The following is a 20,203-nucleotide window of genomic DNA, read 5'->3' on the forward strand; positions in this document are numbered from 1 at the left end:
CGAAAGTTAATATAAATGCTAGTGTAAGCCGATATTAAAATATAAAATCTCGTCGTGAACACTTGTAATTATTATTTTTATTTATTTATTTTAATTCAATTATATAATTTATCGATCCACAAAATTCAAAATTTTAGATCCTACTGTGGATACCACATGAATAAGAGGCATACGTATATCAATTTATAATATACGTATTATTGCAAACAACTGTATTGCAATTTGTATAGAAATAGAAGAAATATGCCATCATGTTTGGAAAACTATTTTTAGAAATGTTTATATTATTTTTTCTTATATCTTATTTTTATTTACATATTTAAATATGTTACTGCAGAGCAAAAAACAGAAAGAAAGGTGTGTTCAAATTTTTTTATTTTTTATATAAATAGTAATTTCGATTAATAAGTTACGAAAGGAAATAATATATTCTTAATAATTGTAAAGCATGAATATAAATATATACTTAGGGTGTGTTTGTTTGGGGGTTTAGATTTTGAGTTGGGATTTGAATAGTAAAAATTTTGAATTTGAATAGTTGTATGATATGATATAAATAGGGTTTGATGTGATGTTTTGAATGTAAAATTGATTTTTAGTATAATATAAAAAATGAAAAATAGGTGTTTGATTTGATGTTTTTGGGGGGAAAAAATTGGATGAATAGTGGAAATCTATCAAAATCCTTCAAACAAACACACCCTTAAATGAAGAGAACCAAACAAACGCGTCCCTAAGGCGGTCGATTATATATTTATAAACATTTTGCATGAAGACGAAAGCACCCTCCTTATCAAACCCGAATGCACGGTCACGTCCACGTCAGCCGCCGCGTTTCACCCACCACTCACGAGAAGGGCATTTTCGTCATTTCACAGCGCGCCGCCTCTGCGTCCCTGCCTCACATGTCCATTTTTCTCGAACACCTACAAATACTACCTTCCTCCGAAAGCATAAACAGGGACCGCACTCGCAGTTGCAGGTGTAGATTCATTTTTATTATTTTTTTTTCAATTCACTTTTGATTTTCCGATCTCTCGAGGAGTTATCGGATCCGAAACTATGGCGAAAAATTCAAGGAAGGAAGAAACCGAGCTCAAGGTCTCGGGGAACTTACCGCTATGCACGCCGCCGCAGACGATTACCGCGCCTCCGCCGCAGATTCTCGCTTCTAGATTGCCGGAGAGTTCAGATCTGCCGGTTTCCGAGGCTTGCGACAGGAGCGCGGACTCTGGTGGTGGGCCGGAGACTCCCGATCTGGCGGTTCCGGTAGGAGGAAGGAAGAGGCCGAGGGAGGTTGCGCGGTGTGCCGGATCGAATTGCAGGAAACGGATCGGACTGATCGGATTTCGGTGCAGATGTGGAGAAGTGTTCTGCTCGGAGCATAGGTATTCGGATCGGCATAACTGCGGGTACGATTACAAGTCCGCTGGCCGGGAGGCGATCGCGAGGGAAAATCCGGTGGTGAGAGCGGCGAAGCTGCTCAAGGTTTGAATTCGATACAGTATTGAATTGAACGGACTCAAAAGTTTTAGGGGTTTATTATAATTATAGCTAATATGCGTTTTGGGGTCATTCCTATATTTAATTAAATTCGTCGGAAATTTGTTTTATGCTTCGACTCAATATTTGTGGAATTAGATCAGTGTTCAAAACGGCGCCGGATCGGGCGGTGGTTGATGTTTTGATTGATTATACTATACGACAAAATTTAAGAAAAATACTGTTTGGTTAGCTGAATTTTGATTTTTGAGTTCTATTTTGTGTTATTAATTTTTTGGTAATGACCTGTCAGATATTTACTATAAATATAATCGTAATCCCAGTGGGTGTAAATCGGTTTTAACGCTGAGCAAGTTGAGTAAGGCTCGAATTTATTTTAAAATAAAAATAAAATAAAATAAAATAAAGCGGAGAAAGGAATTCAATGAGTGATTTACATAGAATTTAATATGACAGGCCCAAGTATGGGTCATCTCAATAATCAAGTAGACAAACCTCAAGCATACATAATTAGGGTTCGTTTATTCAAGAGGCTTAGTGGAGTTTTTATATTTTAAAAATTATAAAATATTAGTAATATTTAACGGTACCTCCGTTCACAGTCAATTTATCCATTTGTATTTAGCGTCATTGATTTTAATATTAAAAATATAATGCGTCATTGATTTTAACATTAAAAATATTATTATATTTATATATATATTTTTTTTATAAATATCATTATATTAGTATTATAAGACACCAATAGAAATATTTTTTTTAAAAAAAATTAGTTCATCAATTTTTTTATAGAACATTAAATTAAATATTAGTTTTTTTTTTTTTTTTTTCAAAACTTCCAAATTTTCCAAAATTTCCTGTCTAAATAAACTGAGCCCGGTGTAGAAAAGTGTTATTGTTGTTTTTAATATAAATTTAGATAGTCTTTTTTTTTTTTTTTTTTTTTTTTTTTTTATAAATTATGTTGATAAAACTAAAAGAGAAAATAAATAAATAAAATTAAAAATATTTTACATCTCAAAATAGAAATAGCCTGATGAAGAAGACAATAACGATTTTAATTATTCAAATAAACATATGCTTATTAGTAATCAAGGGGGATAAAATAATACTCTAAATTACTCTACGAAAAATAAAAGTCCTTCTATTACCCTTTCTCAAAATACCAATTTCATCTTCCAACGGCTAGCTACGCTCCAACGGACTTTGTCTTGTCTCACATGGCCGATTCGTCTTCCCTCTCATACCCATAATTTCAAATCAGAGAGAGTTTCGAATTCCACCTAGTGGATCGAATTTCCATCGCATGTTCCAGAACCAATTTAATTCTGGATCGACATTACTATTTGCGCTTCAATCATGGAAGGATCAGCTGGCGAGCAAGAGTCCGCCTTCCGCTCCGCTTTGCCGCCTGCTGTTGTCTCTCTAACGCCGTTAACTTCCTCAGTTTCGCCTTCTCCGCGTCGCCTTTCGATTTGCTCCACGCGCTGCAACCAGCCGGTGAGAGCAAAGAGGCAGCTGGCTTGGGCGTCTCGTCAGGTAGGGATCATCGGAGCCGAGAAGGCTACCGCCGTTAAGAAGACAATTGAGCGACACATCTTGTTTACCGATCAAGAGGCGACGGCTTCGGAGATATTGACCCCCATCCAACGCGCTTTGATTGTCTCTGTGGTTGCGGCAGCGGCTATTAATTCAAAGAAGCATCAGCAGATTTCGAGCCTGCAGAATTCTGTTGAGATTAGGGTAAGTCGATTAATTTTTATGCGATGTTTATTCTCCGCTAATGAAATGGAAACTGTTTAAATTGATTTTTAGTTTTGAATTGGTAGAAAATGAACAATAGGGTTGTTCTGTATGCTCATTCCATTTGAATTATTGCTTCAAGCCTTCAAGAACATTGAAACAAAAAAATTGCAGAGAAGTTAAACTCAAGGCAACCAGATATTCGTCAGGAAAGTGTAGAAATCGTTGATATTGAACAAAAATAGTGTAATTCCAGCAAATTTTCTCTTTAAAACAGATCAATCGTTTCATGCAGTATGCATTTATTCTTGCATATTTAAATTGTATCCAGGATCAAGTACTTGAAAGCATGCAACAGAAGATAGACAGTTTGTTTCAGCAGGTAAGTAGTTTCAACAATCAGTCTCAAGATGCCAGTGCTGTTGATTTGTCAGCTCAAAAACCAGTGGATAGTAGGCAATGTGAGCCTTTTCATCATCACATATCCGTACCATCAGATCCTAATTTGGTATGAACTGCATCAAACTCATTTCCCTTGCATAAGAAATAGTTTGCACACAAAATTGAATCACAAATATTTTGTGCATTAGGGAAATACATCCATAGAAGGACCGAATAGAGGCAAGGTTTTTGTATATAGAGTACCAGCTGCCGATATGGTTGAAGCAGAGGAGCGCCACCTATCTTATTGGTCAGATTCTTCTCCCAGCATCTCATCTTCGATGGATAATCAGGTATAGATGTCGGATAATGATACACATTTTTTAGATTGGACTTCCAATGTCTTTGTCTATGATCTATATGGTTTAACATGCTTTGGAAGCCTATTGTCTTATATTTTTGTGCAGCAGCATTGTTTCTTTAACGTTGCTATTATTGAGCAAATCATGGGTTTTGTAAACACGTAGTAAAAAGTGGAAAGCATTTCCACACAAATAGTTAGAACTATGTTTTGCAGACAAAGATACAAACAGGAATACTCAATACTGCAGATTGTAGAGTGGCCATGGAAATATTGCTTATAACATGTTTCATTTAAATAACACCTTGATCTTGTTATGATCAAAGTAGTGGACATTAGTATATAATTATATTGAATAGTTTGGAGATTCTTTACGTTGTGGCCAAGTAAAATCACATTGGGCTTATCAAGGATCTCTTTAAGTATTCCAAAATCTCTGCATTATCAGAACTTGATTACTTGTGGAGGAATCTGTTGTGAGCAAATTCTGATCCCTTTGATCTTTGAATTTGCATATTTCTTGCAGTTTGACACTGGAGCAATGGACCATGATGCCACTATGCCAATGAAGAACAGCAAGCACAATGATGTTTCCATTAATCATTTGTCAGCTTTTATTCGGTCATCTGAAATATATGTTTCAAAGGTGCGAATCTTTCCCTCATTGTTCTAAGATAGCAGCATGGAATGGAATACAGTAATATGTTTCTGGTGCTTACCTCTAATTCGTCGCGCCCTCTCAGAGAATTGCAAAACTGGAAGACACCATTGGAAGGAAAAATGCAATAATCAACAAACTAAGGAGGGACATTGTTATTCTCGAACGAAAGGTAGGGAATTCTTTACACATTAACAACTCCCTCCCTTACCTTACATGATTGATCTATCAAAGCTTCTTCTATTCACAACTGCAGACTCTGTTCATCAGCCAAGTTAGTAAGGACTGAGGTAGTTGTAACTATAATATGTTGTAACTTTAGTCTGTTTCTTATTATTAATCAAAACATGTCTTGCCCACAGGTGATGAACTTGACACAAGTAGGCAAGCCGCAAAGCTCGGCTGCAAATTCAGATGTGAGGCAACTTCCTTACATGGCAGATAATGTCCTTTATGACATGGACAATACAACCAGCCCTTCTGATTCAGACAGCTCTCCTAGGAGCCAGATGCACCACCCCCTCAAAACTCACAGAAAAACTTCGACAGCAAGTCGTAAATGTGATCAGTTCAAGACCACCTCTGCCACAGGCCAGTGCCACAAACCCCTTGTGACAAGTCCTTTGAAAGAGAAGTCTATAAACAGGACTCCTAACTCAGTTCCTTCAATGAAACCAAGACGTTCTCCCGGGGAAGAAAACCGATCCAGGAAACTACCCTCGGCGCGATCCCGGGAAGGAACTGCACAGAAGAGATGGCTATGATGATGATAGTAAGTGGTAGTGTCAAGGGAATAGCAATGCAGATGGTATGTGCATTTCTTTCAACTATTGAAGCCATAGTATTTATTTGTCATGAAAATTTAGTACATTTGTGCTTGTATATTTTACTGTAAGTATTTTAATTTTGTCATTGATTATGGGACAAAACTAGCCTAGTATTTTTACTTAATTGGGCTTATTGGGCCAATCCAAATGGCGAAAATTAGGCCCATTTATTGATTGGTTGTCTACAGAGAGAATCTGGACCACATAATGTTGGCATAATCAACGGTTCAGATTTCTTTATAGGAATGTTAAATAATTAATAGACGGCTCGGATCGTGACAATATCTGATCCTCACCCTCCATTATCCCGCCAAAAACTGTTCATTCGATTTTCCCAAATCTTTTATGATAGAAACCCGACTTTTAATTTCACATCGAATTCAGCAGCCGTTCCTGCCGTATCGTACTCATAGATCCATGGGGCACGAAGCAAACAGCAGGGAAATCGACTGGCGGAAAAGCGCCTCGGAAGCAGCTGGCGACGAAAGCGGCGAGGAAATCTGCTTCGGCCACCGGCGGAGTCAAAAAGCCCCACAGGTTCCGTCCGGGGACCGTAGCGCTTCGCGAGATCCGGAAGTATCAGAAGAGCACTGAATTACTGATTAGAAAGCTACCGTTTCAGCGGCTTGTAAGAGAGATCGCTCAGGATTTCAAAACTGATCTACGGTTCCAGAGCTCCGCCGTGGCGGCGCTTCAGGAAGCGGCGGAGGCGTATCTCGTCAGTCTCTTTGAGGACACAAATTTGTGCGCCATTCATGCCAAGCGAGTTACAATTATGCCAAAGGATATTCAATTGGCTAGGAGGATTAGAGGTGAGAGGACGTAATCAATGTCATATGATGATCACGCTCTGTGATTGAACTTTTCTCAATGAAATTTGACCTGAAGTCATGATGATATTGGTTGATTTGTGCTGATGATTGGAAGTTGGATAGATAATTCCATTTCTCTGTTAGAAGATTGATTGATAGGATATTAGTCAAACAAATTGACAATTTCTGCATATTAATTTGGGAGATTAATAAATGGCATCAGAACCGAGTGTATATATCTTGTATTTGATTTGTCTCTTTTGAATTCAAATTCAACCAAGGCCAAAAAGCATGAGTCAATTTAATAATTCCTTGATTGTTGCAGAGATGCTATTGAAATTTTGAAATGTTACAGGGTGATTGAATTTAGCGTGTAGATTTTGAACAAACAGGTCTCAATTAATTACAAGATCATTCACTTTTAACATCTTTAGTATGATTTCAGCCTGGTTGATCGAATTAGGTGATTCAGTTTCATATCATTGACACCTTTTAGCAGACAAGATGTCAAAGTGCCATACCTGAATTTTGACAGCAGAATCTATTGTCTGTGTTTTTTATTGACTTTCCACTTATGGTGCTTCATTTGAATTCTCATTGATACAAGAACTTGTACACTAATGATGCTTATGGTGTTTCATTAGTGGTAATTATACAATTTTTTTATTAGAAGCTGACAGAACATTTCAAGAAGATTAGAGTCCAAAAACCAGAGATTAAGAGTGCACATGTTTTTGATATGATGTTCTTATTCACAAACTAGAAGCTCCTCCATTAATTATGCTATAACACTTGCAGAAAATGCTGATAAACTCGTAATTATACAGGTATGTCGCGGCAGCTGAATATTGCTTCCAAAATGAAAAATTCAAGTCACTGCCAGAAGGGAGGATTATCATGGTGCATAGTGGTGCGCATGTGGAGAACCTCGGCCTGTGCAACGGCGAGCTGCCCCTGCAGAGCCTCGACCTGCTGCTGCAAGGATGAAATGGCTCCCACGCAGCCGTACACCGGGTCTCTTACTCTAGCATTGGCTTCGTACACCATTGAGCTAACGGCGTCTCCTCTTTGATGCTCCGGCAACTCCTGAATCCATTGCCCTGTGGTTATCAATCAAGTATGGTGCAATGAACGCGAGATCTGTGATAAAAAAGATGCCATCACTTACCTGAAGCATCTTATTGACATTGCTGGCGCCGAAAACTTTGTGCACGCTGGCGAACTTGTGAGGCTCCTCCGGTGGGAAATATGGAGCAAACATGCAGGTTTGTGCGCATCTTCGGCGCAGAAGCTTACACCCGGCGCAGGGAGCGGCCGCCCCTGCCGCCGCCCCTCCTTGCTTCCTACCCTTGCTGTCCTTCATCATTTGCTGATCTATACTCAAATTTTGATACTAATTAAGCCTATATATATATATATATATGTATATATGATCTTCTTCAACTTGGGAGGGGTTTCATTTATCTACTGATTTTTGTTCTCATGTGATCTTATTCTGTGTCTGCAATGATTTCAGTTTGAATACGATGGCATCTTGGTTGAAGAATACAGTTGGGCAAGTGGGGAGGAGATTATGAAGCTTGGAGTTGGACTGGAGGACTGCTAAAATTCAATGGTATGTGTATATCTGTTTATAGTTCAGTTATGTTTTTTTTTTTTTTTTTTTTTATTTTGGTTTATTTAAATGTTTATTTTTAGATAATATTTAGATGCGTCACGTGTCTATGTGTAGTGATAATTAAAATTTATTCATATTTCAGTTTGACTAAAAGTAAAGTTCATCTTCTTTGTTAGATCTTGTCTCAAGATCTACCCACATATAAGACCTGCACTACTATTTACTCATACAATTATAAAATTGCAACTTATAGGCTAGGCTAGTCTACTACACAGAGTGTTCCCTTCCACTTGCTAAACCTTTTTATCATTCTATCTTATTTCTTGATTAAAACAATTGATAGTCTTCTCACTAGCGTAGCGAGAGATAACACTGTTAAATACTTCTCCCATTCACAAAAATTGTGGTTGTTCTGTTGGACATACAAAACTAATATTACCTCGTCCATAAAACTGGTAACATTTTTTTTTTTCACATAAATTTTTTAATGTTAGTAGTATTCTAAAATATATTTGCACGGTTATTTAGGTGATTTTTATGAATTGACAAATTTGCCCTTAATTATACGGTAGAGATGAAAAGTAATAAATGAATGAAGGTAAAAATGTAAAATTTGTGTTTAAAAAAAAAAAGGGAAATAGGACCATAGTTGTTGGACATTAGTTTGTTGACGGAGGGAGTATTATATTGGTATATAGTGAAAATGACAAAAATATCTTGATTAGATTGTTTGATATGAAAGTAATGACAGGTAAATAGTAAAATTACAAAATACCCTTATTAGATTGTGTGATATAAAAGTAATGTTATGAAAATAGTAAAATTACTAAATTAAGAAATAATATTTTTGTTTTGGGATGAACAAAAATAAAAAATGGTATTCTTATAGGACGAGGGGAGTAATAATATTTTATAAAGAATTTATAAAAATTTGATAAAAAAGTGATAGAATAATTTTAAAATATAGTGACAAATTGATTATTATTCGTTAAAATAATAATATATAAATTTAGTGAATAATAAATTTTTTGGCGGATAAAATTTTATAAATAAATTATATATAAATTTAATGAATGACAAAAATATAAATAAATAATAACATAAGTTTTGTGGACGGTGGAAGTATTAGTCAGAGTCATTTTCATCCAATTAATTGTGGATGTGTTTTTTCTGTTATTTGAATGTTTTCAAATATTTGAAAAATTTGTATTGAAAGTACATTTAAAGGGTGTGATTGTTTGGGGGGTTTGAATTTTGAATTGAAATTTGAATAGTAAAAATTTTGAATTTAAATAGTTGTATGATGTGATATAAATAGGTGTTGATGTGATGTTTTGAATGCAAAATTGATTTTTAGTATAATATAAAAAATAAAAAATAGGTGTTTTGATTTGATATTTTTGGGAAGAAAAATTGAATGAATAGTGTAAATCCAATCTAATTTCCCAAACAAACACACCCTTAATATTTTGTCTGTAAAACAGTTGCTATAAATGGATCATGGTCAGAGGCCCTAATTCTAACGGTTTCTGTAGTAATTACAAATCTTCATCAATTTAAATCACAAAATTTTGATGATTGAAAAAGGTGATTAATTAGGGTGTTTTTTAAATTGATCACTTTTTATATAATTATTGCACTAATTAATTAGGTATGTGTCTTAACAGAAAAGTCATCATTGCAAAACATGGGTCCATACGACAATTAAAATGAAGGGATTAAATAAGTTTAATTGGCGTCAGCTCCAACTAAAATATTACTCTACTGTTTGTATGATAAAGTAGCATCATCTTTTTATTTTTTTTATTTTTTTATCTATTTCATTCATTAGTTAGTGTATTGAAATATAACAAAAATACTAAGCATACAGGCAGGTGTATTTACTTGATTATGTTCCATAACCATAATTATTTAAGTGATTGAAATGATGAATAAGCAATTCTTAATTTTTTTTTTGACATAATATTTTAGATGATATAGTTTTAATAAATATTTAATTATTTTATTCTTAATTTTTCGTGTGAACAAATTTATAACATTTACATAGATAAAAGAAGAAAATACCTTAGAAACAAAAACATAATAAAAAATAAAAAATAAAAAATAAAAATAAAAATCTTGAAAACTTTTCAAATAAAAAAATAATAACAAAAGATTTTGGAATGTACGATAATTACTGAAGGTCGTGGTTTATACAATAAAAACAACCATCAGTTGTTTTAGTGGGACGGTCCATCTCAAATATTGTCTTAGCTCGACTGAAACTAACAACCGTTAGTTGGTTAAAGTATAGTAAAAAAATGTGAAATTGAAATCAGATTCTTTTGCTATTTGATAGGGTGTGTGTATATAAAGTAAAGTAAAAAAATGTGAAATTGAAATTTGAAGGATACTAATTGGGGTAATGCTTCACGAAAGGTTAGTATATATATATTTTTTAAAATAATAATTTTATTTTAAAACACAGGGGGACAATAGAATTTTAAAGGAATTGTCAAGAAATCTTACCAATAATTGAAATATCAAATAAAATAATGATAATGATAAGAAAAGAAGCCGGGAAAGTGGCGGTGGTCGGGAGAGGGAGAGGGAGAGGGAGTTGTACAAGTTACAGTTCAATTATTTGATTTGCCATTGTGGCACTCCTGCTGTCTTCTTGTTTTTATTTTTTATTTTATTTATTTTAATGTAAATACAGAATCTCACCACACTGCGTGAAGATCGATCGAGTTGGAATTAAAGAAAAACGAATAATAACAACATTTATAGTCAATTAAGTTTGATACATTCTGTTACATATATCGTCAGGTATTGGAAGTAATTTTACATTCTGATTATACCTGGTTATTCTGATAAATAGGAAGTAAAGTGTATGTAACACATGATAAATTCGTTTTACACATATTACATCTAGTTATTTCAAAGTTACGACAACAAATAAACAAGAAAATAAACTATAGCCTAACATCCTCTACGAATATGTGGGTAAACAAAACATCAGACAGACAACATTTCAAACATTCATTGCTTCATAAATATAAACTTACATAATAAACAAATGCATGTTGACACCGTCACACAAATTACAAGTGCGACATTATTGTTATCATAAAGATTTTTCCACAGGCAGGAAAATTTTGCAAACACAGATTGATGTGATGTGATGCAGTTGAAAGTGAAAGACAAATGGGATCTCACATAGTTATTATTTTGATAGGTAATTTAATCAAAGATTATGCAAATGCCAAAATGCTGATGTTGGAATATAAACGATTAATCGATAAGCGAGTGGAAAGATTTCCAATCAATATATACATATATGTATGAAGAATTATAGAAAACAGTAGCATAAGCAATATTGTCAAAATGGCAATTGTCAATCACAATCTACAAGAATCCAAAAAATTTGAATACTTGTATATGATGCCAAGGCTAAAATGAACTTGCATAGCCAGCTGGATTGATTCAGTTTAGCATACTGCAATTGTTAAGACTATTGTCATTTATATTCAACACGTACCTCAAGGGCCTCCTGGTGACATGGATAGATTGATATTCCTCAGGCCTCAAAAATGCTCATTCACTGTCTGGAAATGTTTACCTACTCGCGGACACTTCTTTCTGCTGTCTGTACATTCACTAGAAACTAGATGAAGCTGTAAGCAAATATTGTTCTTTTTAGGTATTTCTGTGATCGCCATCTGCTAAATAATACTATCAATTATTGTTAGCGCTGCTTAATGTTACATTGTCCTGAGAAATATAAGACATACTGATTTTCAAAGAAAAGGCTGTTAGGCATATGCAAGATCTACAACATTCAAGAATTAGATCAATAACCTCAGATACAGAACTTAAACTGCATGATCTACAAGCATTTCACGATAACCAAAATCTTAGTCTCAAACCTATCTTTTCTTTCAACTAAATATACTTTCCCAACACTTTGTAAGATTATTACAGCTTAATGTTGTGAAAATCAGGACATCTTGAATCACTAATTACAGAGGCAAACTCATGCTCTGATGTGTTACTTCTTATACATACCTAATTCATAAAATTCAGGAAAATTTTGAATAACATAAACCAAGATGCATCTTGGGTATCTACGCAAATAAAGAAATGATGCACGCACTAGGTTCAGTAAGGCCATCAGTAAAATTTGCAGTATCAAATGATGCAGCTCAGCAAATAAATCCATCCAGGACAATCACAAACAAAATAGCATAAAGGTCCTGCCATCTTGTGGTTATACAAGATTCATAATTATAAGGAAGCAATGCTGGTCCCTTTCTACCATACGAACCATACGCTGGAGAATCACAAGCCTGTGTATTGATTTCGGAATCACTGTATAACACCTCCCTTAAAAACCCACTAAAGTATCATATTTACAGCCACAGCACTGAAGTGGATAAATTTGCAAAACTAGGGCCAACCATTGACCAAAGAATGAGTATAAAGCTAGTAAACTTGCAGCTAAACAGACAGATTACACGGGATAGATTACTTGCTGACTGGGAAACATTTGGCTAAGCTTTTGAAGATCATCCGGTGGAATGAGATGAACTTTCTCCTATCCCCTCAATCAATTCTGTATCACAAAAAAAATAAATTAAGAATTAAAAATTGTCGGAAGGATAACAGTTAAAAAGTGAACTATAGAAGAAACTATAAATAGTAAGGATTGTGAGTACCCTCAACCACTAAAGAGACAACAGAGATCATGATGCGAAGTACTGCATCAGTTCAGCAAAGTTGCTCTCATCAAGTGTATTGTTGTCAAGAACAAAGTCGAAGTCGGTAGTATCTAACGAGCTCGTGCCATCAAATTGAAGGCTAAGTGAACTGTATCCCGGTATATCAGGAGGCAAACTACTAAGAGAAGAAGGAAACTGCGAATCCACTGGCCGAATTGCATCATGAGGAAATGTATCTACAATTTGTGTGAAACCTCCTCCGGCAATCGGCACATCCTTTTTAGGCAACACTGATAAATCAAGTCCTGAATCTTCCGGTGGTCTATACTGCATTCCATTGAAGAGCACCTCAGACTGCTGTCCTTGATGACTTGAACCAATAACAGCTGTTGGCTTATAACCATGATGCGTTGGTTCATACTGGAAGCCTGGAGTTTGAGATTGCTGAGGATGAGGGAAAATTGAAACCGCCGATTGAGGCTGCCATACATTATTTTGGGATATATGATGCAAAGCAGAACTTGAAGCTTTTTCATGGGCATTAGAAAGCGGGGGCCTATTATGTAATAGAGGATCTTGCGGAACGTGTATCATATGGGAACCATGGGGCACTGCAGCAGCAGCATTTTGTGACAATGGATAAGGCAAGTGTTCGGCATCAACAGGAGCTGAGTTCAATGGAGGAAAGGAGCATATAAGGTCAAAGTTAGGTTCTACTAAGCAAGGTTGTGCAGCATTGTCATGAAGCCTCATCGACGCAGTTTCTGTTTGGGCTTCATCAGCTACATAACCACCAATCGGCACAATTTCATCATTTATATCAATCAGCAAATTTCCAGTGTCTTCGTGAGGTTGCTCCTCAATAGATGCAACTGCATGTTTCTCAGTAGGGCTTGATTTCGCATGTTTCTTGTTCTTGTGGCACTTTCCCGAGCGCTTTTTGTCCTTAACTAGTTTTGGTGTATCGTAAACCAGAGGTGGAGATACTGTATCAGCAAATTGCTTTCTCCTGTCATCTTTAGATGAAACAGAACCCAAACCATTATCAATGTCATCAACATCATAATCACTGTCACTCTCAGCATGATTTCTCTTTTTACTTTTACGAGCTTTTGAAGGCGCCTCACTGATGCTAGACGAACCATTATCACTGCTCAGTTGCCGAATCAGCTCTTCCTCCCTGCTTAGAACACCTAACCATATCAAGCTTTCTTTAGCAGTCATTTTATCCTGTAAACATTTTGACTGCCGAATTAGTCTCCTTATCTTTGCAATATCAGGTGACATGTGCTTGATTACAGCAGTTAGAACTCCGACTTTCCACATCTTCTTCAGATCATGAGGCTTCTTATACACCGGTGCTTGACCTTTTAACAAACCCAAACCTGTCCACCAATCCTCATTCCCAGTCGGCCACCAGGGTGGCGGGATGCCCTTCTCCAGAGGATATTTCCGCTGAGGTGGATCACAATGTTGCATCAATGAGGACAGAAGCGATCCCAATGTAGCATCTTGCAAGTCTTGAAGAACACTCTGTGGATTCCCTTTGGTACCGCCCCTTTCACTTTCCTTCGAGAGGCATTCAGCCTCATACTTGGCAATCGCTGCAGGTCCATTTTTGTCGAACTTTACCTTCTCCTTCCACCAAGCTCTGATATTATCTGATGCACCACTGACTGGCTTACCCTTCTCGGGAATGATACCGTACACAAACCCTCGAGCCTTGCAAACTTCCATGAGCTTCAGCATGTACTTCAGAATCCCATCCTGTGCTCGAGCCATCTTCTTCCGACGTGCTTGATCGGAAGTAGACTTGGCTTTCTGCCTCTCAGAAGCTTGCTGTATTGCAGAGAGCTTCTCTCTTTCCTTGATCCTCTTGAGCTTCACCCTGTCCTTCCACATGCGCTTCTCTAATTCTTCAGCTTCAATTTCTTCGTCACTAACATCTTTTTCCTCTAAATTATCATCTCCTCTAATCTCACAAACGTCAATATCCGAACTGTTGGATTGGTTAAGATCAACAAAAATGATTATTACCAGAAAAGGTTGAAGAAACAAATTTGAAAATGACTAATCGGAATCAGGTTAAAAAATAAACACATTGATATGATTAATCACAAAAACACTAACAACCTCTTCCACGGAAACCTTGAATGTAAAACTACGAATGCTAATCAGAGTTTCATCACAGTTTTTGAATATCCTGGCGGGCGAAATCAAGTATACAACATTCTCGATGAATCGATAGACCAGACGCAAGTCATTATCATACCAATACTAGATTCATCATACAAGCTCGTAATCAATCCAACCCAACCATCCAATAGCACCAACGGAAGACGAGCGACAATAACATTTACCAACATAGGCAAGTAAATAACAAAAAATCGCTTCCATCCACAAAATAAAAAATAAAAATAAAAAAAGAAAGAAGAAGAAAAATGAAACGAACAAACCTGATATCAACGCCTACATCCTCCATCACAACCATGCCTAATAAACTTTCCACGACGTTCGAAAACCCTATCGAGAATCAGTAGGATCTTGCAATGACCGACCAAAAACCGAAAAGGCAAATAAAGGTACAGACCGAGCAGGAATATATTCCTCCACGCATGGATGCAACATTTCACCTTTATGAATTGCTGCACTGTATTAACAATAATCCATAGAGTGAAGGAACCATAGCCAAAGCAAGTTCATGCGATTCTAGTTGAAAAAATCAACAACTGCAGGATAATCACAGGAGAGGAGAGACTCGAGCGAGGTTCGGTGTATGGGGTCAAATCGCCGAAATCGAGGGGGCCTGAATGAACGAATGTGAGATTAGTCAGTGGGCGGCTATAAATAATAAATATATTTAAAAACTGTATATTTATAACATACTATATATTTGTAATAAGTGTAATAATACATGCATTTTTAAGAAATACTAATAATACATAAAAATAAATATATATAATATTTCAACTAATTAACTATTCAATAAATTCATTCCACCAAAAGAGGTATTATAATTTATTATAATTACTAAAATCGAATGCTATATTAGTTAACAATGACGCAGAAAGAGAAATTGACAGTGGTTCGAGTGGACGGTGTTATTACAATATAGCCCTCGAACAAAAACATGTCCGGATACAATGTATGTGCAGAAACATACTTCGTGACAAACCAATAACGTGAGCAGTAGTAACACCTTCTACCCCATCAATAAACTTAGTAATAATAAAATATTATTCAAATTTCTATTTAACATTATCCACACCACATATTGTTAGTCTTATTTTAAGTTGTTTGAACTAAAATCACGCAGCTATGCCTCTTTTAAAAATTCACAGTACACAAAATTGAAGGACCATGGTTGGATTAAAAATACATCAAATTAACAACAATAATCGTAATAATAATATATACTACTGCTGTGAATTTAACACGTGCCAAATTCTACTCACAGACAGTATGATACAAAACTAGAAACAATGCAAGTCGTGACGCCATGAATTCAAACCCGACAAATCTTATTTTGACATATATTATTATGGTAAAATACAGACATAAATTCTCCAAGAGTTTAGTCGTACCAAACATTTTTGACACGAAGCTAAAACCTCTTAACATTGACAAGAGCTCCACTGTTCTTCCCAGATTCAAGAATGGCATCCACAACGGCAACATCTCTTGCACCTTCTAGAAGACTAATCCGAGGATCCATCTCTAAGCTTCCATCTTTCTGTCGGAACACCAAAGTAAAATAAAGACTGAAAGTTAAAAAGAGTGTATAAATAAACTGAAAGAGTAAATTAAAAACTTCAAGCATGTAATATACACCTTGTCGGAGGCTTCTGAAATATTGTTGAGAAAAAATTTCAGCTCTTCAGTTACACCATTGAAAGGGTAGAAGGAAGACTTGGTCTGCCCGTCCGGTAAGAAAAGTTTAACCTGTGAAGTTATTACAGGCATTGGTCGATTTGGCTTGTCGTGTTAGGAATGTTGTTGGGAGTCAAAGGGAGTTTGCTTACCAAATTTCCATATTTTCCTTCTTCTTGTGTGACCTCGATTTGCAACGTCCCATTTAAGCCCACAAAGCGATAGAGCATCTCCAGGAGGAGATAAGAGAAATAGAACAGATTTAAATGTAATGTGGATGCAACATATGAAAATCAAATACAGTAATATCAAGTCTATATATAAATAACTATTCTGATACATATTCAAATCTTCGGAATATCAGGAAGAAGGCCACTAGTCTTGACTCTCAATGCACATAGCATGGATAGAATTGCTATCATAATTCGAGCTATAGAATGACTTTATACATGGGATAAGCATATAAATGGAAATCTCAATTCTCAATCAAGAAAAGATTACACATTGTACCTTAATTGTTTGTGCGGATGCAACCAGTACAAAGACTCCTGAACAACCATTCTCGAGTTGTCTTCCAGGCAGCAAGAGGAGCAAAAAATAAAAAATAAAAAATAAAACTTGTATGAAAGTTGATTCCATTTGTAGAAGAGACGAGATCAAATTTTAATAGAAACTCACATCACAGAAGACATGGTATCTGGTGGAGGCAGTGTTGTATCAACATGAGAAGTTGCGGCCGACACAGAAAGAACCTCACATCCTGCAATCTGATTTCACAAAATGTTGAAATCACAAAAAACTAAAACCTCAGATATAATATGTTACTTTTTAAACAATTGGGACTAGAACAAATTATTCATCGTAAAGAGTGTTGGAAGGAGGCTCACCATCCTCAATGCAGCCACGATATGAACACCCATGTCAAGAACGTAACCACCCTTAATAGAACAATAAAACCTCAACATTAGATTTCACGTATGCAATCCAACAAGTATAAACAGTGCCAAAAAGGGAAATTGACCAGTAACCCAATTCAATCCTTGAACAAGTTACTTCACTAAAATATCAGTTTTTTTTTTTTCTCCAGATATGAGGCACGTAGGAAATTATGCTCACCGTAAAGTCGTGTCTCCATTTACTTGAAGTGTACATATTTGGCCTATTCATTGGAACTTCCACAAGGATTTGAAAATTAATCAATTCTTTGATATCAGCTGCAAGCTTTGTGCACTGTTAGCAAAAGATAGTTATACGCATATTAACCATATTTGCTAAAGGAAAAAAAAAAAAAGACAATATATTGTAAATAACCATTTCAACAAGTATTTTTCCAATAATGAGATGAACTTTTGTATTCTTATACACATTAAAATTTTCAGAATGCCCAATTGCACGTGTGTAGGATTCATTCAGTTTCATAAATTGGAGACTGTAATTCATTTCACTACCCTACTATGTTAAATGACCACTCACCTCCATAAAAGCAGGTTCAAAACGATAGTTTTCAGCAACCGCCCAAATCGGTTTACAAGGTGAAGATGTGGTAAGAGAATTGTAGCTTGATAAAGCAGATTCCGCCTCATCAATGGCTGTAGAAATGGGAGAGATAACTCTGGGAACACCATGAAAAAAGATAATCTTGTACAATTCAAACTTAAGTTACTTACAACATGCTGCAGGTTTCTCTTCATGACCAGAATCATTAATGACGTGTACAAACATTCAAACCAAAAGGTTAGTAGAGATGATAATTTCAATCTAGATAGCTATCGGGGAACTCAGAAGTCAGAACAATGAAAGTTTACTGAAGAGAAAGATCTGTCAACTTGAAGGTATCAAGTGAAAAGTAAGCTCATTTCATCAGTTTTATGCTTTTAGTACCGAAAGGGTGTTGACATTAGACTACCTTGAAGAACATGCTTTCCCGCCTTAAGCATCTTCAATGACAAATCCACCTGCAACAAATCATTGATACCCAAATCATAATAGGCAAATACCACAGTAACTCTTTGAAAACATTAAAACTATATTCAAAATGAGACTTTCTCCTTGAAAAGCCATTGAACTCTCCAACATACAGCCACTCCTCCGCTAAACTTCCAAAAGATAATCAGACCAGCTCTTCAGTTCTGTTTTGCTTGGTCCACATTGACATTGGAGGTATATTGATATTTCCCAAAAAAACTAATGATGGAAAACTCGGCTAAAACATAGGAGTAACTTCGACATCAGTCATTTACATTCGTCCCATGGGTCCCATAAGAACATGATAAATACTAACCTGCCATTTCTTTGCTTGGTGATAGTGGATAGCTAGAATAAGAAGTAAGACTGAATTAAAATTTGAATCCAAGCCTATGTAGATACAGCTATTATGTTCTACAATGGCCATGTTTAGTTTGAATGATTGCGCGTGATAGATTATGATTCTTCACATAATCAATCCACATAAGATAATCGTCCAATAAGTAACATTTAACATAAGCCTGATACTAATTAACTAAATTGATGAGATTATTCATAGGGGGGAATCCACTAAAACAGAACGATGGGACAGTTCCATAGTGCTGCTATAGAATCTATTATCCATGTAGTACTGATAAGAGTGAAGCACTCAATATTAGAGACCGACTTGCCTGAAATTGGGGAGCAAGAACCACAAGCACTGCAACTATGGAATTATCTTGAATGATCTCATTGAGCCCCTCATCGCCCCATTTACACTCAACCTCTTGGAAAGACTTCTTCGCAATATCAGTTGCACCTCTGGCAGACTCCTGTAAACAAAATTAATTTGAGACGATTAGAGAATTCCGAGAGGAAGCATCTCAGATCATTCATCAAGGACAAGGTAAAACTCCTGGAATAAGGTAGTCCGAATATATATATTGGTGGTGGTTGGAGTTACTACCTCAGAACGACTCCAGATGGCTTTGAGAACGAAGAGATCGGAAATCTCGGACAATCTCGGAAGGTATTCATGACGGACGAAGATGCCGGCGCCGAGTATGGCTATCTGCTGCGGCGCCATTCGCGTCTAAATTGAGCTGCTGAAATTTCAATTCGTAGTGATGAAGAGAATGAACAAATGATAAATTTTGGATTGTGTTAACAATTAGTCTTCCGCAGCGACGGCTTGACGTTTCATTGCCAATTTTTCTTACGGCTTTCCACATCAACAGTGAATCCATCGTTTTCGTTGACAAAAAAGACCAAATTAATCACTACGAACTATTCAGTTGCTTATTTGCGTGGCGCGAGAATATCTCTCGCTGCAATCACTTCCAATTCCAAGCGGTTTATCGGCGGGGATTCTCCAGCACGCCGCCTTACTCACGTATCGACAGACATTGTATTTGTTTGATCGCTTTAGCAGTGTTCGCTTTAAAATTATATTTTTATTATTTTATTTTATTTTTGCTAATTTTGATTTTATTATTTATAAAATAACTTATTTTATATTATAATTTTGTAATTAATATTTATCATAAATTATTTACTTATTTAATATTTATTCAAATTTATAATTAATTAATTATGATAAAAATATTATAAATTATTTATATTAAATTTAAATTATTATAATATTTATAAATACAAAATAACATTAATTATTAGAAAATATATAACATTAAATAAAAGATAAACTTAGAAATATAATATACAAGAATAAACATACAATATTGTTTGAATTCTCGTCCAACTACCAAAATAAACTTAGAAATATACT

The 20,203-nt window shown here is 35.6% G+C and overlaps 5 protein-coding genes across 8 annotated transcripts; 3 read left to right on the forward strand and 2 right to left on the reverse strand.

Moving 5' to 3' along the window:
- Window positions 1-894: 894 nt before the first annotated feature.
- LOC127259222 (zinc finger A20 and AN1 domain-containing stress-associated protein 5-like) lies at window positions 895-1,740 on the forward strand. Its single transcript, XM_051286395.1, has one exon. The coding sequence runs from the start codon at window positions 1,063-1,065 to the stop codon at window positions 1,492-1,494; it is 432 nt and encodes a 143-aa protein (XP_051142352.1). The 5' UTR covers window positions 895-1,062; the 3' UTR covers window positions 1,495-1,740.
- Window positions 1,741-2,502: 762 nt separating this feature from the next.
- On the forward strand, window positions 2,503-5,951 carry LOC127259278 (uncharacterized). 2 transcript variants are annotated; one of them, XM_051286489.1, is made up of 7 exons: window positions 2,503-3,246; window positions 3,578-3,754; window positions 3,837-3,980; window positions 4,515-4,634; window positions 4,732-4,818; window positions 4,903-4,936; window positions 5,009-5,122. In XM_051286489.1, exons 1-6 carry the CDS (start codon window positions 2,863-2,865, stop codon window positions 4,933-4,935), a joined length of 945 nt encoding a protein of 314 aa, XP_051142446.1. In that variant the 5' UTR covers window positions 2,503-2,862; the 3' UTR covers window position 4,936; window positions 5,009-5,122. The 2 variants fall into 2 exon arrangements, with proteins under 2 accessions (XP_051142446.1, XP_051142445.1); XM_051286488.1 differs by lacking the exon at window positions 4,903-4,936 and having other exon boundaries at window positions 5,009-5,951.
- LOC127259484 (histone H3.2-like) lies at window positions 5,841-7,786 on the forward strand (the record flags this gene model as incomplete). Its single annotated transcript, XM_051286848.1, has 2 exons — window positions 5,841-6,285; window positions 7,113-7,786. Coding segments are annotated over 2 exons (690 nt in total), but the record flags the coding sequence as incomplete, so codon positions are not given.
- Window positions 7,787-12,107: 4,321 nt separating this feature from the next.
- LOC127259277 (ETHYLENE INSENSITIVE 3-like 3 protein) lies at window positions 12,108-15,203 on the reverse strand. The gene is made up of 3 exons (XM_051286487.1): window positions 15,060-15,203; window positions 12,601-14,602; window positions 12,108-12,497 (listed from the first exon to the last, which is right to left on the reverse strand). The coding sequence occupies exons 1-2, from the start codon at window positions 15,092-15,094 to the stop codon at window positions 12,628-12,630; spliced, it is 2,010 nt and encodes a 669-aa protein (XP_051142444.1). The 5' UTR covers window positions 15,095-15,203; the 3' UTR covers window positions 12,108-12,497; window positions 12,601-12,627.
- Window positions 15,204-15,262: 59 nt separating this feature from the next.
- Window positions 15,263-19,818, reverse strand: LOC127259279 (uncharacterized). Of its 3 annotated transcripts, XM_051286491.1 has the most exons (13): window positions 19,385-19,817; window positions 19,110-19,250; window positions 18,380-18,428; window positions 18,141-18,158; window positions 17,947-18,062; window positions 17,590-17,703; window positions 17,361-17,411; window positions 17,152-17,240; window positions 16,984-17,044; window positions 16,626-16,703; window positions 16,435-16,545; window positions 16,188-16,336; window positions 15,263-15,409 (listed from the first exon to the last, which is right to left on the reverse strand). In XM_051286491.1, the coding sequence occupies exons 1-12, from the start codon at window positions 19,502-19,504 to the stop codon at window positions 16,208-16,210; spliced, it is 1,077 nt and encodes a 358-aa protein (XP_051142448.1). In that variant the 5' UTR covers window positions 19,505-19,817; the 3' UTR covers window positions 15,263-15,409; window positions 16,188-16,207. The 3 variants fall into 3 exon arrangements, with proteins under 3 accessions (XP_051142448.1, XP_051142447.1, XP_051142449.1); XM_051286490.1 differs by lacking the exon at window positions 15,263-15,409 and having other exon boundaries at window positions 15,968-16,336; XM_051286492.1 differs by lacking the exons at window positions 15,263-15,409; window positions 17,590-17,703 and having other exon boundaries at window positions 15,968-16,336; window positions 19,385-19,818.
- Between the last annotated feature and the right edge of the window lie 385 nt (window positions 19,819-20,203).

The sequence above is a fragment of the Andrographis paniculata genome, unplaced genomic scaffold, assembly GCF_009805555.1.
Source record: "Andrographis paniculata isolate CXL003 unplaced genomic scaffold, ASM980555v1 Contig60END, whole genome shotgun sequence".
NCBI classification, from domain to species: Eukaryota; Viridiplantae; Streptophyta; class Magnoliopsida; order Lamiales; family Acanthaceae; genus Andrographis; species Andrographis paniculata.

What these genes read in the sequence shown, in the direction of transcription:
- LOC127259279 (XM_051286491.1), bottom strand. Translation starts at nt 19,504, where the DNA reads ATGGCGCCGCAGCAGATAGCCATACTCGGCGCCGGCATCTTCGTCCGT. An exon ending in GATACCATGTCTTCTGTGAT is followed by an intron (nt 17,045 to 17,151) that starts GTGAGTTTCTAT and finishes GCTGCCTGGAAG; the next exon opens with ACAACTCGAGAATGGTTGTT. An exon ending in CATCCGCACAAACAATTAAG is followed by an intron (nt 16,704 to 16,983) that starts GTACAATGTGTA and finishes CTCCTCCTGGAG; the next exon opens with ATGCTCTATCGCTTTGTGGG.
- LOC127259278 (XM_051286488.1), top strand. Translation starts at nt 2,863, where the DNA reads ATGGAAGGATCAGCTGGCGAGCAAGAGTCCGCCTTCCGCTCCGCTTTG. An exon ending in CTGAAATATATGTTTCAAAG is followed by an intron (nt 4,635 to 4,731) that starts GTGCGAATCTTT and finishes GCGCCCTCTCAG; the next exon opens with AGAATTGCAAAACTGGAAGA. An exon ending in TTGTTATTCTCGAACGAAAG is followed by an intron (nt 4,819 to 5,008) that starts GTAGGGAATTCT and finishes TCTTGCCCACAG; the next exon opens with GTGATGAACTTGACACAAGT.
- LOC127259277 (XM_051286487.1), bottom strand. Translation starts at nt 15,094, where the DNA reads ATGGTTGTGATGGAGGATGTAGGCGTTGATATCAG. An exon ending in GATGTAGGCGTTGATATCAG is followed by an intron (nt 14,603 to 15,059) that starts GTTTGTTCGTTT and finishes CCAATCCAACAG; the next exon opens with TTCGGATATTGACGTTTGTG.
- LOC127259222 (XM_051286395.1), top strand. Translation starts at nt 1,063, where the DNA reads ATGGCGAAAAATTCAAGGAAGGAAGAAACCGAGCTCAAGGTCTCGGGG.